General features: G+C 37.6%; 1 protein-coding gene across 2 annotated transcripts in view; it reads right to left on the bottom strand.

The window, feature by feature from the left end:
* wdr11 (WD repeat domain 11) overlaps nt 1–15,681 on the bottom strand; it is a 151,360-nt gene that overhangs the window by 82,971 nt on the left and 52,708 nt on the right. For both annotated transcript variants that reach the window (XM_067421334.1, XM_067421335.1), the window contains exons 9-11: nt 13,400–13,500; nt 11,977–12,156; nt 5,168–5,252 (exon numbers count right to left, since the gene is read on the bottom strand). In XM_067421334.1, the coding sequence (XP_067277435.1) occupies nt 5,168–5,252; nt 11,977–12,156; nt 13,400–13,500 (366 nt within the window). The remainder of the gene's footprint in view (nt 1–5,167; nt 5,253–11,976; nt 12,157–13,399; nt 13,501–15,681) is intronic.

Genomic DNA, 15,681 nt, shown 5'->3' with positions numbered 1-15,681 from the left:
ATGCACAGATCTAATATACTGACTAGAGGTCGACCGATTCATCGTATTTGCCGATTAATCGGCACCGATCGCTGATTGGTGGAACAATCGGTTATCGGCCAAAATCAATACCGATAGTTTTTCCGGTTTGTGTCCGTTGCGGGAGCGGCTGAGAAGGCTATTGTCATTACACAGTAGCCTACGAGAGCTCTGAGAAGGGTCTGCCGGCATTATATAGCGCGAGAGCGACCTCTAGAGGCCAAATGAAAAACTATCACTGATTGTTTACATTAACGCGTGAGGCTCCATGCTTCACAGCTCACACTGCACAGAGCGCGCTGACACATCTGATGCGCGTTTAAAACACCAACAGAGAAACAGTATGAATACAGAACACTTCAGTGTATGTTGCCAGATCATTATAAAGTCATTGATTTGTTGACTAGATGCTTTAGCAGGGGAAGAACAGCAGTATATGTACTTTGTCGTCGAGGCTGACAGGACGCTAATATTAGCAGCAACGGTTACCTCAAGCATTTAAAACGATGTAACTGAGAAACTTTTTTTGATGTGAGAAACTGTATCATGCATCCGACAGAAATATAAACGCATCAGACGTCAATACATGCTGTTATTTTGATAAGAAAACCATTGTGTCCTAAAGCGAACTGTTTGGATTTATATGAAATGATAACACTTAATATAATACAATAGTATTCAATTTGTAACATTAAGTAAGGTTGTAAAATGCTGTAGAAGTATTATTCATTGTTAGTTTTATCTGTTAACCTTTTTATGCACTATGAACTAACATGAATGATTAAGGTAGAATTGTATTGCTCGAATATTAATACATGCTATAAAATGTACATTACATAATGCATTTAGTTCATGTAAGCTAAATAAATACATCATTGTTAACAAATGGGATTTGCAGACTGTTACCTGACATTTACATACATGTTTCTAGGTTATAGCTTAAGAAACATTTATTTGTAATATTTTAATGCTTTGGTTATTTTCTGTAGACTTTTGTTTCTGTTATAACTTCTCATTTTAATATTTTCATATTTACATATGAAATGTAACACATTTTCATGGTTCAGTACTTTTTTATTTTTTGTAATAAAGTTCAGCACTGCTTTTTTTACCTGTTATTTTATGTATTATTATATTTTAATCTAGCATCTTTTTAAAAACTATCGGTCGATTAATCGGTTATCGGCAAGTGAGGTCCAACCTAGCTATCGGTATCGGTAAAATCCACTATCGGTCGACCTCTAACACTGACACAAACTATTTACGTTTACTTACCAAATCACTGACTACGTTTACTTGGATACTTGCCAATTTTGTGTGTATTTGCCCATTCAAGTGCAAGAAGACACAAACTTGTGATGGTAATTGTGGTGGTAATGCGGCCATATAATTAAATACATATCAGTTAGAGTGGGAATCACCGCTTCCTTGCAATGCAATGTTTTCAGAGTAATGACCTTTTGAATAATGACATTTGAAATAATAGATTCGGTTTAGAGTCAGTCATGGCTTCTTACACTAAAACTATTTGTATATTTCTATAATATTGATCTCCAGACTTTACAAAGTAATGGGATTAAGTTAGTGAAAGAGTATAAATATCTTGGCACCATTGTTGATGATATATGTTGGCTCTTATATAACTCAGTTGAAGAAAGAAATAAAGATACATTTTGGGTTTTATTAAAGAAACAAGTTTTGTTTTTCATTTAATGTAAGAACGAGGTTCATTTCTGCTACTTTTTTTCAGTGCTTGATTAAAGTGGTGTGTGTATCAATTTGCTTCTCATCTTCTCTCTTCTTGGATGCCGTTTATAGTGCTCTAAGATTTATATCAGGTTGTTAACCTTTAACTCATCGTTAAACTTTGTATAACAGAGTAGCCTGGCCTTCTCTGTCTATTAGAAGATAAATGCACTAGTATCTAACTATTAATAAACCTATTCTAGGGAAGTTGCCTTCACATTAAGGTTGGCTTATTCAACGGAACATTTTAGGATTAATTCCCTTCGGTCTCAAAATTTTTACACTATTTCTGTTCCGTTTCTTAACTGGGAAAAGGGGCTTTTGCATATGTTTGACAGGAATCTATTCCAAATGAAATTGAAATAACTATCTCTGGTGTCTATGGAACTTTTTAAATCTAGTATTTGGTCACTTGAAGAAGACTCAATGATGTGCAATTGATTTTCAGTGTTTAAAATTTTTTTATTGTTATTTTGCTCTAAGTTTGTGATTGTAATTGCTGCCCATTCTTGGCCAGGACACTCCTGTGAAAGAGATGTTTAATCTCGGAGAGATTATCCTGGTTAAATAAAGGTAATACTAATAATAATGTGCTCACCTACAGAACCAGACAGTATTATTATTATTATTATTATTTTTATTACGTAATGCATTTCCTAATATAAACTATAACTTGTTTAATTTGTCTGTTAGGTTGGATTGCTTTCTCACAACCAAGTAAACAACTCCAGAGTTTGTTTTCCATTTTCCCAAGACCACCTCCTTCATGCACTCTCGGACAAATTCTTTTGGTGTGAATCCGAACGTAATTTCTATGTTCATTTGCCTAAATGAAACTAAGGGAGGAAATGCATTAGATTCTGAAACAAACGCTCCTAAAGTGCATAGTGTAGTGGGACTAGAGTAGTCTTTACAGTTAGTCATATATCATTTTTTTATTCACGACTTGTCTTGGGGTGGTTGATTGCTCCTTTTTGCAAGATGTAAAATATGTCTCCAGGGGAATTTTTGCTCAAAATACCCCACAAATAAATTTTATAGCATGTTAAAAGTGTCACTTTTTGAGGATGAGCAAAAATGCACTGTTTTTGTCAGTGTCCCTTTAAATGCAAATGAGATGCTGCACCCGCCCCTTTCAAGATGCGGATGGAGCTTCAACAGCTTGATTTAGAGGCTCCGACGCAGACACGCACTGAAAATATCAGAAACTGTTCAGCCTTCTGTGTTCAAAACGGAGTTCGACAATGATGGAGAGACTCGAAAAGAAATGGCATTTAGAATGAGACAAGACATTTCAGAATGGATAGTGTTTTTAATATTCTTTAGTGATGATATCACCCCCTTGTTGTGTGCTTTTGGGGCTGAGGTTTATGTAAATTTCAGGGTTAGTGATGTCACTGACCCACGATGAAGCTTGTGTAGTCCCTACCAGCCGCATGTTTTATTCCTTAAAAAGTGATTTATTTAAAAAAAACTCCTTTGCTTTGACCTTTGACCGTCATAACTTTGCAGATGTTGTTTATGCTTAAACAGCAACATTACACACTAACTAAAGTTTAAAATGTGAAATCATAAATCAACCATCCAAAGTTAAGATCAAGGTTATTTTCGTAAACGAAAACTGAAACTAAGACTAAAACTATTGGTCAAAAAACATTTTCGTAAACTGAAATAAAATTAAAAAATCTGAATAAATAAAAAACTAAAACTAAACGAAACTAACTACTCTTACTAAAAAACTAACTGAAATAAAATAATAATTAGCAAAAATAAATATTCGTTTTCGTTATTAATAAGCTCTCTTTAATGTGGTGGAGAATCTGACAGTGGCGGTTGAGGGAGTGTCTGTATATATGCGCTACGGCGCGTGAAGTGATCTGAGTGACGGACACGTGCAGAGAGGCAACACATCGCTAAACGGCAGTTCACAAAGAATCAATGCGTCCGTGGCAGTGAAATGGGAAATAACACAAGGTAATGAGATGCACGTTGAACTTCTTTTAACTTAAGCTCGCTGTTTTAGAATGCCGTTTCTTACGCGACGAGAGACGCAGGCACAAAAGTCAGCAACTAATAGCAAGTACTAGCCTACTGTGCATTTGAGATTTCATGTTTGCATAATATTGACAGGCTCGAAGGTGTTTTCATAATCATTTACTACTACTAATATTATTATCTGTGTGGAGACATTTCCCCACAAAGTAGGGAATACCAGGACACACACACACACACACACGTGTTTGTTTCACTATATATAAGTGAGGACATTGCATGGACTTCCATTGATTTTATATCAGGTTAATGATATTTTATATTCCCTAACCCAATCCCTATCCCTAAACCTACCCATCCCAAGAACGTGCAAAACAATAGATTTAAATAAAAACATGTTTTGGCCGATTTATAAGCCTTTTTAGCTAGTGAGGACCAGTCAAATGTCCTCACTAGTCAGTTATCATAATATTTTACTAGATAAGTAAGGACATTAGTCCTCTTTACAATTATAGCACAACACACACACACAGAGCACAACAGTGTGTGTTGGCTGTATTCAGATGGCTTTAGCTGTGGTCTTACACTGCTAGTCTACATTGTACTACTGAAGAAATTAAAATAAGCTTTTAATTGTTTAACAATATTTCATCTTTGTTATGAATGAGTTTGTCTGGAATTTATAATTTTTACTTTTATATTTTTTACGTTGCATTTATTTTATTCTTTAAGATAGGCTAATATTCAGAGGATCTATGTCAAAAATATCAAATATAATTTTTTAATATCAAAATATAATTTATTTCATTTTTAATCTCCAGATCGTTGTTTGTATAGGTCATAGTTTGACCCAACTTTATGCATGTTTTGTAAGACCGTCCTGGGTTTAAACAATAATGCTCGTTTATCAAGTTATTTCACTTAAGGATGTTTAGTAAGAATAAACTCTAATCTGTGCAAACATTAAACTTTGCTGAAATTAAAAACCTTGATTTGGTCTCTACACTTCATTATGGTAACTCTGCTAAACTATAATTACTAAAACTAAAACTGAAACTAAATAAATAAAAACTAAATAGAAATGTATTTGCAAAATAAAAACTAAACTAAAACTAGCAAAACCATTTGTAAAACTAACTAAAACTAAACTGAAATTTGTAGCAAAATTGAAAACGATACTAAAATAAAAACTAATTTCAAAGAGCAAAACTATAATAACCTTGGTTAAGATTGGTCTATTTGAATCTGAAGACAGACGGATTTCCCTTTGCTAGTTCTTAACACATAGTCTTAACATAATGGCTGTTTATGCAATTGGCACCTAGGATTGAACACCAATGTATGGTAAGATTCTCATGTCACATCATGAATGTATGTATAGGTGTAGCATGCCAGTGTAAAGGTTTCTTACCTGACTTCACAGGAATGGACACTTAGCTCTTTGTGCAGGAGGCCACTAGTCAAGTTGTACACCAGCACAGAGCCATTGCTTGTACCTAATGAGCAAACATGAAAAACACTACTTAATATCATTGACATTTACATTTACATTTAGATTTATGCATCTGGCAGACACTTTTATCCAAAGCGACTTAAATTGCATTCAAGGTACACATTCACATTATTGTCAGTTTTTGCTTTCCCTGCTAGCGCCACGCTCTACTGGTTGAGCTACAGGATTATTGAATATTGAATTATTTGACATTGAATTACTTGACATTGAATTATTTGAAACATTGAATTATTTGAATCATCCTTGTGAATGCATTAGCAATTATTTGCAGTTTTTTTTTATAACTAAAATAATTTAATCATTTTTTGCCTTTGATTATAAATACATAATGATCATAAAACTTGTCAAACTACATTTTCATAAGTAATTTCTGATGACACTGTTCATAACACAGCCTGCTCAGGCTGAACAGAACATCATTCTTCCTGTCAGTGGAGGAGAGCAGAAGTTAAAAGATGTGGCACTGAGAGGAGAAATGAGAGAAGAGTGACTGAGGAGAGGAGTCTGAGAGGTAGTGAAGTGTTTCAGAGAGTTTCAGTGATGGGACGGAGCTGAGGCAGCATGACAGTTGCTTTCGTGGGTATATTTTTTGCCAAGTTGATAGAGTGAGTAAGAATTTGCTGATAAAATTATTTAAGGGGACCTGATATGCCCTTTTTCGAAGTATTGATTTTGCTTTAGGGGTCTAATGTTTTCATACTTGAACACACTACTAACTAACTCAACCAGGCCCCGTCCCTACGTAACTCTACGTAAGAATTATTTAAATAAGGATTATTGTGACGTGTTGGTTCCCAGAAGAAAACTCAAGATTACAATGGAGGTGCTTCAAGGAGTTCAGAAACACTGACACTGATATAAAGAAGAACCCCCACTGGAGGGACTTTGTGCTTTTGGGAACTTTGCAGTGTTAATTTCGTTGACGAATAATTTTCGTCAACAACCTTTTTTCAGTGACGAAAATTAGATGATAGCTTAAAAAAAACAGTTTCGGATGAGAAAACCTATGATGAAATACTGGGGTCCACGATTGGACACAAGGTCTTCAGCAATACTGAAATGACAGAATACATTGTGGAACAAGGCATCTGCGACTTACAAATGCAGTGGTGAGGGGTATGAGTTTACAAGTCTTGGAGAATCGGTCCACAATTATCAACATGCAGGTGAAGTTCTTTGATGGTGGCAAATCTGTCATGAAATCAATTTCCAGGTGTGTCCACGGTCGGCAAAGTATAGGTAAGGGAACCAGTTAACCCTCAGGAAGCCTTCTAGCTTGGGGAATGTATTGGTTGATTGACCACTGGATGGGGCTGACGATCATGGCTGGAGGGAGGACAGGTTCAGGATCAGAGCTCTCTGGATCGGGTTGATACAGACGGGACAAGGTGTCTGCCTTTCAAATCTTGGTTCCAGGACGCTAGGAGACAGTGAAGTTGAATCTAGTGAAAAGAGGGCCCAGAGGGCCTGACGAGGGATCAGTCTCTTTTGCATCTTGGAGGTAATCCAGGTTACGGTAATCTGTGATAACTCCCTCCAGCCAGTGTCTCCACTCCTCCAAGGCTAACTTGATGGCTAGAAGCTCTCCGTTCCCGATGTCATAATTTTGCTTTGCCGGGGATAGTTTTTTGGAGAAGGCACGTCGTGGTGCCGCTGTGACAATACCTGGTGGATGAGGCATCGACTTCAAACGACGAATGGAAGGTCAGGGTTCAGATGAACCAGGATCGGAGCGGTAAGGAAAGCTACTTGGAGCTGGTGGAAGGCATCTCGGGCAGATGGGGTCCAGGACAGAGACTTGGGCCGGCCTTTGAGGAGCGAGGTGAACTATTGACGACGGTCATCATAATCAATGAAATGCCACAGAATAGAATCTTGCATTAAAAAAAGAGCATAGAGATATTTTATTTGTTGTTTGATTTTAAAATATAAAACTTGTGATCATTTTGGACGATATAATCGTGATATGAACATTTCATACCATCCCATGTCTATTTACTACTGTAATGATAATGAATGGAACTTTTTAAAAAGCAAGGGAAATTCCCGACTTTAAACGAATAACCATTTACATGCTTAGGACGTTTGTGTTTTAGGAGGGACAGGGGATACAGGTACAGGGAGACTTCAGATATAAAAACGGTGTTTCCTTAGGCAATGCTTTCTCAGAAAAATCACATAATTCCCTATCAATAGAACCAGTGATCATTGGTTGTGGTTGAGGAGATTCCCTCTTCTATGTAAAGCGCTTTGAGTGCCTAGAAGTGCTATATAAATGTAATGAATTATTTATCTTTTTAGGGAATGCCAATATGGTGACACAGTGGCTTCACCTTTTATGGCATCAGGGTAAATCCAGTTCACATGACGCCATAAAACAGGTCAGTGAACATTACACACTAAAGAAAGATGAACAAAAAAAAGCATAATTCATAGTTTTCAGTAACTTGTCGCGGAGCCCTGGAGGGCAAAATAGCCATATAACTTCAGCACAAGCCTGTTATTTTCATCTTAAAAAACAAAACTATGTGTACAAGATGAATGTTTTGGGCACGTGTGACCCATATACCACCACCTGCTGCAGTATTTCAATCACTTAAAATGCTAACGTGAAAAACACCATCGAATGAGTTGCACCAATAAGGATTAAATTAAGCAAAGTTTAACGCTAATCAAGGATTTGTTAATCTGGGTTTTATTTTAAAACGAGTTGTGTTGCAACACTTCATTTTAAACACAGATTAACTGTGAATAAATATTGTTAGAATTAAAGGGTACTTCGACTCGGCGCAGTAAAAAGTCACGCCTGAAAAATCCTCCCTCAACTCTCACCGTCACTCTCATTTCCGCCAATAGGGGGATTTTTACTGCACAGACTCTTAACTGCACAGAGTTGAAGTACACTCAGAAGTGCTATTCCGCCATACATTATAGTTCTCCTTTTTAATCCACTTAGAAAAGCGGCACGTTTTATTTTGTGTCACCATACTTGATCGTTCAACTATTGGTGTAACTGTATTTAAAAAGGGAAAACGTGGAGGTGTTTGGTGCTTCTACCTTGATCTCTGTTTGGTACCATAGTGAATGAACTGGGCTTAGTGGGCTAAGCTAAATGCTATCAGATCGTCACCGCGTGTCAGAGAGATTAAGTGCACGCACTGAGACGAGAGAGGGATGTATCAACTCGTCTTAGTTAAGGGAATAACATAGTTTAATATGAAAAAATTGTGAAGTATCCCTATAATGCTTTTTATTGAACTGAGTATATGTCAGTTAAATTCAATTAAAAACAATTAAACAAGTGCAAGTCGTGACCATCAAACAGCCGACACAGACCCAATCGATGTGTCTGTGTAGCCCATAATCGTATTGTCATGCTTTTCAAATTGTGAAACGACTAGTGATACCCAAGCTCTAAAAGAGATGTTTGCTAAAGTCCATAAAATCAGTTGGCAAAGAATAATGTACACAAGGAAATTGTAGAAGGCATCACATTGTCAGACTGTGTGTGCACAGTCTATTCAGAGAGAAAGATAATTTTCCAAGAAATCTCAGAGACCGTAAATTCAGATCTGAGCGCATCAGACAGCTTAGCATTCACTGCACCATTTCTATCAGAGAAGACCAGGCTCTTGATTTCAGTCCAAATGTCATTACATTTGTATGTAGGCTGAACTGATTGACACTGGTGCATTCAAAATTGCACAACTGTCTGGCTTCAAATGTCACACGAGCGCATATGGACCTTCTCTCCCTCAAGTGCTAAATGACCACTTCTTTTAAGTTCTGAGCTGGTTAAAAAGCCACCCGTGGGAATGTTTCAGCAACAGTCCTTGTGCATTGAGGCAGAAAGAGAGTTTGAAGTTCTGTATCATCCCTGAGGCTAAAACTGTGCTGTGGAGTTACTTTAGAAATGCATCCGTCAAGAGCCATTCCTGGTATAGGGTATTGACAACCGCAGTGTGCTTGTTGAACTGATGTATAGAGCACTAGAGGAGCTACCAAACCTCATCAAGACTGCAGCGCTGCGTTGACTTCAATAATGTCATGACAATTAGAGAAATTCACCAATCACAGCACTCAAATTACAATCTGCAAGATCCATGGACCAAACCGGGTGAAACCTCATTTGAAACATATTGATATTTCTATAATGCAAGAAAACAGATTTTCACACATTTAGGAGGTCTTTAAGCTGTAAAGTATTTTCCTTTTCTCTGTTACTGAGCAACAGATGTAACTCAATTAGTGCTCCATTTTTAGCCACAGCTAGCTGAAATCATATATTAGACTACAAATTGTCAAAGTTTCATATGTTTTGTGACTTGTGAACTTGAGTTTTTAATATCTGTGCAAAGCTTTCAATCTTTGCAGAATCTTTGGTTAGGAGAAGATCGAGGAAACAGAACAGCTATGGCCTTGCCGGTCTGAAATGCTGTGATGAATGGTGTTTGCATAAGATTTTATCACATTTTTGTCATTTCAGCTCATTTGATTTTGTTCTCTTGGGCTCATTCGCTTTGCTGTCAAAAAATCAGGTCATGCTTGCAGAAATACTGGATATGTTACTTTTGTGAAAAACAAATTCCCATCAATATGTGCTCCCTTGATACATGATATGCTACAGTGGTTTTGGGAATATCTACAGTTGAACTATATCATTCAGCTGGCAAGTAAGTCATATTGGGGTGTGTGATTTGTCATCTATGATAATATTGTAATAGTTGTTTTAACTGATGTTATACGTTTCACCCACTTTGCCAAAAAACAAACAAAAAAACAAAACAAACAAACATAAATGCCTCTGAAATTCATGATATGAGGCAGAAAAAAAAAGATATATATATATACACCGTCACCCTGGAAACGAACAAGGATCACCTGCAAGCACTCGGCACGGACTGGACCGTCACAGCTGCAGGCGATCAACACACACAATAAAGCACAGCACCTCAGAACCCCAGTTTGAGCACAACCCTCCCTGCAGCGACGAGCTAACCTTCCTTTCTCTCTCTCATCCAGAGAGCAGCCTGTGATGCTCCGACCACACCGCCTCACTGACGTCACCGCTAGCCGCTCGGGAACCCGGAAGAGGGAAACACAGCGCACCTGCACCACTTTCATTCAACGTTTGTTCACCGTTTTAACAATAAATCCATCCTCCGGGGGATTTTCACCAATTTCATTTTTGTGTGATCCTTCACCCTGCCACTCTATATATATATATATATATATATATATATATATATATATATATATACACACACCTAAAGGATTATTAGGAACACCATACTAATACTGTGTTTGACTTCCTTTCGTCTTCAGAACTGCTTTAATTCTCCGTGGCATTGATTCATCAAGGTGCTGAAAGTATTCTTTAGAAATGTTGGCCCATATTGATAGGATAGCATCTTGCAGTTGATGGAGATTTGTGGGATGCACATCCAGGGCACGAAGCTCCCGTTCCACCACATCCCAAAGACACTCTTTAGGGTTGAGATCTGGTGACTGTGGGGCCATTTTAGTACAGTGAACTCATTGTCATGTTCAAGAAACCAATTTGAAATTATTCGAGCTTTGTGACATGGTGCATTATCCTGCTGGAAATAGCCATCAGAGGATGGGTACATGGTGGTCATAAAGGGCTGGACATGGTCAGAAACAATGCTCAGGTAGGCCATGGCATTTAAACGATACCCAATTGGCACTAAGGGCCCTAAAGTGTGCCAAGAAAACATCCCCCACAACATTACACCACCACCAGCAGCCTGCACAGTGGTAACAAGGCATGATGGATCCATGTTCTCATTCTGTTCACGCCAAAATTCTGACTCTACCATTGAAAATGTCTCAACAGAAATCGAGACTCATCAGACCAGGCAACATTTCTCCAGTCTTCAAATGTCCAATTTTGATGAGCTTGTGCAAATTGTCGCCTCTTTTTCCTATTTGTAGTGGAGATGAGTGGTACCCGGTGGGGTCTTCTGCTGTTGTAGCCCATCCGCCTCAAGGTTGTGCGTGTTGTGGCTTCACAAATGCTTTGCTGCATACCTCGGTTGTAACGAGTGGTTATTTCAGTCAAAGTTGCTCTTCTATGAGCTTTAATCAGTCGGCCCATTCTCCTCTGACCTCTAACCTCAACAAGGCATTTTCTCCCACGGGACTGCCGCATACTGCGTTTTTCCCTTTTCACACCATTCTTTGTAAACCCTAGAAATGGCTGTGTGTGAAAATCCCAGTAACTGAGCAGATTGTGAAATACTCAGACCGACCTGTCTGGCACCAACAACCATGCCACGCTCAAAATGGCTTCAATCACCTTTCTTTCCCATTCTGACATTCAGTTTGGGGTTCAGGAGATTGTCTTGACCATGTTTTTAGTTTTTGTCTAATATTCATATTATAAAGTTCCTCAATATCACATGAGCAAGAGTACAGTATTTTTTCCTGAATATAAACACAATTGCAAATATAATGACTTCATGATGTATAATGCTTTTTTTCTCCATTTTGCCAATGAAAATAGTTCAGAACATTGTCCGAGACAAAGGCACAAAGCCACTATTCAGGTTTTTAGTGTGAAGTGTCTTTATCAGTTCTATCTGACGAGAGCTGAGATTGTACACCTTGCTCTTTGTGTGCATGTTTAAATATCAGCTGTGGAATGAAGGGGGAAAGTGTCTGGTCTTTTTATGTGCAGTACTCACCCACGGCCAGTAAGGGCTGGTAGTGGTTGATGTTCTTGGTGGTGAGCGGAGGACACATCCGCAGGGAGAAGGGGGGCAAGGGCAGCCCAGACAACAGCCCTGTCAACAGGAATTTCAGATGCACTTCCTGCTGATCTGCCAGGGGTCGTGGGGAGTCCACTCCAGAAATCAGACTGTGACCTGGAACAGATCACATAATTCATCTAAATGAAACAACAGAGCAGCTCTTTCAGGAAGTTGAGCGAAAAGAGAGAGAGAAAGAGAAGAGAGGAGAGAGAGAGAGAGAGGAGAGAGAGAGAGAGAGGAGAGAGAGAGAGAGAGAGAGAGAGAGAGAGAGAGAGAGAGAGAGAGAGAGAGAGAGAGAGAGAGAGAGAGAGAGAGAGAGAGAGAGAGAGAGAGAGAGAGAGAGAGAGAGAGAGAGAGAGAGAGAGAGAGAGAGAGAGAGAGAGAGAGAGAGAGAGAGAGAGAGAGAGAGAGGGGTTATTGGTGCAGTGAATTGGTGCAGTGAATGCCATTAAATGGCTATTAAATCCAGATGATTAATTCAGCTATTATTCTTTCCTGTGTACTATATGTACAAATCTGTTATTTTTTAGGACAGTATTAAATAAAAATAAAAACAACATACTCAACTCATTTTTTATTGAAATGATTAACAATTGAATGATTCTGTAAGCTGCATGTAAACTTACAACTGCAACTGTATGGTAATTTAATGAATGTAATAGATTTAACAGCAACAAAAATGAACATGCATATTTTTTCAATGATTTTAAAGAGACTTCATGAAAGGTTCACATTTTAAAGTCATTTTTTTGGCTACTTTAAAATGTAAACCTTTCATGAAATGCACAGTCATTCTGACTGCTTAATTAATTTTATTTAAAAAAACAATAGAAAATATACTATTATTTTTTCTAATATTTCAACTTGTACAAAAATATTTGATATTCGACTGACACCCACAGTCCTCCTCAATTTGGGCACTGCTTTTATGGACCTTTTGAATTGTGTTTAATGCTTGAAAGCATCAGTCCCCATTTATTATAACTGCATGGAAAAAAGTGCCCAGCATAATTCTTCAAAATCCTCTTTTCATGTTTCACGGAAAAAAGAAAATAATGCAGGTTTAGAAAACTTCTTTTAAGACCCAAACGCCCACCCAATGCCTGCCACAGGCTATGAGTGTTATCAGTGATGGACTTCTAAAGGGGAAAATAAGATGTGCAGATTCTGTAAAAGACAGACAGTTGAGTGAGGCCTCAGGGTCTTCAGCCTGGAAATATCTCCTCTAGTCAAAGGCCAGGGGAATGAGGCTGAAGACGGTTTAAATGAGTTATATTTAGAAGCTAGGATAGGGCAAGCTTGTGGAAGAAAAGAAGTGTCTGTGTGTGTGTGTCTGTTGTTAAGATGGCTATCTTACCGATCATTGTATTCAGAGAAAGATCCGGGATGCATTTCTGATTCTGACGTAAAGGCGTCCCACAGAAATTCACGGGAGAATACAAAGGAGGCAAGCCAGAACTGAAAAAAAATGTTCCGTTGGTTAAATCTCACAAAACATGTCAAACACAAAGCATTTCATTAAAACAAACATTTAAACCGTATAATAAACCTGCCTACAGTTGCACAATTTAAATAAGAGTGGACTGCACAGATTATTTGATGAGAACAGAACTAACTGGAAGAAGACATGGATGTTTCTGCAGAACTGCTTTATAGTCGTATTGATCTAATTTAATAATTGATGATCTTTACAAAGGAACTGAATTAACATTGAAGCTGCAAAAACACTTTTTGTTTCCTTTTTAGAGCTGCTTTACAGCTGGATTGAACTATGTTTGCATCATTTAATCATTATCTACCTGTTGATACCTGTGAAGCTGCTTTGAAACTAAAGCTCTACATAAAGAAAGGTGACGCAACTTTTAAAGGGGTTGTGTGATATGAGAAATCAAATTTGTATTCAACTTTATATAAGAGCATATAAGAGGTCATTGTACAATCAAAAATTCCTGCATGTTTTAAATCCTAAAACATCTGATATAGCATATAGATATGTGTTCAGATTATAATGACTGGCTGTCTACACTGATACAGTATACAGATGTGTGTTCAGATTATAATGACTAACGCTGTCTACACTGATACAGTATACAGATGTGTGTTCAGATTATAATGACTGATGCTGTCTACACTGATACAGTATACAGATGTGTTCAGATTATAATGACTAACGCTGTCTACACTGATACAGTATACAGATGTGTGTTCAGATTATAATGACTGATGCTGTCTACACTGATACAGCATACAGATGTGTGTTCAGATTATAATGACTGATGCTGTCTACACTGATACAGTATACAGATGTGTGTTCAGATTATAATGACTAACGCTGTCTACACTGATACAGTATACAGATGTGTGTTCAGATTATAATGACTGATGCTGTCTACACTGATACAGTATACAGATGTGTGTTCAGATTATAATGACTGACGCTGTCTACACTGATACAGTATACAGATGTGTGTGTTCAGATTATAATGACTGATGCTGTCTACACTGATACAGTATACAGATGTGTGTTCAGATTATAATGACTAACGCTGTCTACACTGATACAGTATACAGATGTGTGTTCAGATTATAATGACTGATGCTGTCTACACTGATACAGTATACAGATGTGTGTTCAGATTATAATGACTGGCTGTCTACACTGATACAGTATACAGATGTGTGTTCAGATTATAATGACTGACGCTGTCTACACTGATACAGTATACAGATGTGTGTTCAGATTATAATGACTGACGCTGTCTACACTGATACAGTATACAGATTTGTGTTCAGATTATAATGACTGACGCTGTCTACACTGATACAGTATACAGATGTGTGTTCAGATTATAATGACTGGCTGTCTACACTGATACAGTATACAGATGTGTGTTCAGATTATAATGACTGATGCTGTCTACACTGATACAGTATACAGATGTGTGTTCAGATTATAATGACTGATGCTGTCTACACTGATACAGTATACAGATGTGTGTTCAGATTATAATGACTGGCTGTCTACACTGATACAGTATACAGATGTGTGTTCAGATTATAATGACTGATGCTGTCTACACTGATACAGTATACAGATGTGTGTTCAGATTATAATGACTGACGCTGTCTACACTGATACAGTATACAGATGTGTGTTCAGATTATAATGACTGACGCTGTCTACACTGATACAGTATACAGATGTGTGTTCAGATTATAATGACTGGCTGTCTACACTGATACAGTATACAGATTTGTGTTCAGATTATAATGACTGATGCTGTCTACACTGATACAGTATACAGATGTGTGTTCATATTATAATGACTGATGCTGTCTACACTGATACAGTATACAGATTTGTGTTCAGATTATAATGACTGATGCTGTCTACACTGATACAGTATACAGATGTGTGTTCAGATTATAATGACTGATGCTGTCTACACTGATACAGTATACAGATGTGTGTTCAGATTATAATGACTGACGCTGTCTACACTGATACAGTATACAGATGTGTGTTCAGATTATAATGACTGACGCTGTCTACACTGATACAGTATACAGATGTGTGTTCAGATTATAATGACTGACGCTGTCTACACTGATACAGTATACAGATGTGTGTTCAGATTA

The sequence above is a fragment of the Pseudorasbora parva genome, chromosome 17, assembly GCF_024679245.1.
Source record: "Pseudorasbora parva isolate DD20220531a chromosome 17, ASM2467924v1, whole genome shotgun sequence".
In the NCBI taxonomy this organism is placed as follows: domain Eukaryota; kingdom Metazoa; phylum Chordata; class Actinopteri; order Cypriniformes; family Gobionidae; genus Pseudorasbora; species Pseudorasbora parva.
The sequence above is the reverse complement of the archived record's forward strand: the minus strand, read 5'-3'. Positions and strand labels throughout refer to the sequence as shown.